Source organism: Austrofundulus limnaeus, unplaced genomic scaffold (assembly GCF_001266775.1).
Source record: "Austrofundulus limnaeus strain Quisiro unplaced genomic scaffold, Austrofundulus_limnaeus-1.0 Scaffold302, whole genome shotgun sequence".
In the NCBI taxonomy this organism is placed as follows: Eukaryota; Metazoa; Chordata; class Actinopteri; order Cyprinodontiformes; family Rivulidae; genus Austrofundulus; species Austrofundulus limnaeus.
The window spans coordinates 777,579-779,223 of NW_013952704.1; the positions used below are offsets into that span (position 1 = coordinate 777,579).

Sequence of the window (1,645 nt, forward strand, 5' to 3'; positions counted from 1 at the left end):
TCGATACAGGACTTTAGAATATCAATACAGTATCGGGAAATGAAATATCGCAATATTTCAGTGTATCGATATTTTCTTACACCCCTAATAAAAACTAATTAAAACTAACTGAATTAAAAGAAAAAAATGTCACAACAAAATAAAACTAAACTATGTTGAAAAATCCTAAACTAGCCACTGTCCTGCATGCTTTTCTCTGCTCCAACACACCTGATTCAGTGACTGAATCACCTCTTCAGGTTCTGCAAAAGCCTGTTAATAACCCATTCATTCAAATCAGGTGCGTTGGAGCAGAGAAACAAGTCAAACCTGGAGGATAGTGACCCTCCAGGTCCAGGATTAGAACCCCCACSCTCCCCCTGATCCAAACAGTTTGTTTCAAACCAATGCATCCAGCCATCAAGGATCGTAATAACCATTGATCTATATTAGATCAATGTTAATAACCCTCTGGAGGGAAGGAAAGAGGCGCGATTTGCGTGTGAGTTCAGCTGGCATTAATACAACACCTCACTGTAGCTGAAGAGCTTGGAGCTCTTGCCTTTTAAAAAGTGTTAAACTGATAAAAACCCTTAATATTTGACACATCCTGAATGTCTGAATCTGCACCAGAGAAGCTAATAGGAGTGTTTGAACAGTGGCCCTGCTCTTATAAATCACACACCTGCTGTTGAAAACACGCCTGAAATGTAACGAAGTGTTTGTTATAATGTTAATAATCAACACTGAGGGTTTGCAGACTCCCACCTGAAGGACCCCRAACACAACACAATGTGTTGTGATGACGGGCGGGCCCCCCTCCGAGGAGAGTGTTGACAAACGACCTTTAATGTTGCCACCGAAGCTCTCCGTCTTACCGACACCCGACCGGAAATATCTTACCGAAGACAGACGGGACGGCCTCACACGACCACCTGCACCCAGCAGACAGAAGGAGCGAAGAGCAACAAACAGGAGTCATTATTATTTCCAGAACAGCTAGCCATGACGCCTCAGCAGTAATGTCGGAAAGAGACACAAAGCTTCTCGCTGATTGGCTGCAGCTGTACGTCACTCAGCTCACAGAGAGGCGGCAACCCGGAAAAATATCACAAAAAACAACAAGAAAGAGGATAAAAATCATATTTAACGTCATTTATTCACACAGGTATGTAACTTACGTCTGGCGTGCGTTTATAAATTCAACCTATTGACATTTAAGGTGCGTTCTTGACGCAAATGCATTATGGGTAATGTAGTCTAAAAWCCATTAACTTGTCAGACAGAAGACCAGACACATCCAGAGGCGCCGGCCAGGGGGGACCAAGGGGGGCAATGACTCCTGCAAATTAAAATAAAAAATATATATAAATTTTAAAAAGCACCATACTGTTTTAAATTTCTTTATCCAGGTTAGTTGGGTGAGAACAAATTCTCATTTTCAATGAAAATCTGGCCAAGAGGCAGAAAATACAGACCAGCAGATGGACAATATTTAGTCAACTGTCAAGAAATAAGAACTACCAAAGTACCACAAAGTGATACTTGAGTAAAAGTACAAGTATCTTACCAAAAAAATACTTTGGTAAAAATTAAAGTCTCCTTTAGGAATATTACTTAAGTAAAAGTTTTAAATCTGATATTTTTTTGTACTTAAGTATTAAAA

The 1,645-nt window shown here is 40.2% G+C and overlaps 2 protein-coding genes across 2 annotated transcripts in view; one reads left to right on the forward strand and one right to left on the reverse strand.

The window, feature by feature from the left end:
- The window catches only part of zbtb41 (zinc finger and BTB domain containing 41), a gene marked incomplete in the record, with an annotated part of 29,182 nt that extends 28,323 nt beyond the window's left edge, over positions 1-859 (reverse strand). Inside the window, 1 exon segment of the mRNA XM_014021725.1 lies at positions 748-859.
- A 29-nt stretch (positions 860-888) lies between these two features.
- On the forward strand, positions 889-1,147 carry LOC106526981 (protein crumbs homolog 1; the record flags this gene model as incomplete). The annotated part of the gene is given in 1 exon segment (XM_014021726.1): positions 889-1,147. A coding segment is annotated over 1 exon segment (146 nt), but the record flags the coding sequence as incomplete, so codon positions are not given.
- Between the last annotated feature and the right edge of the window lie 498 nt (positions 1,148-1,645).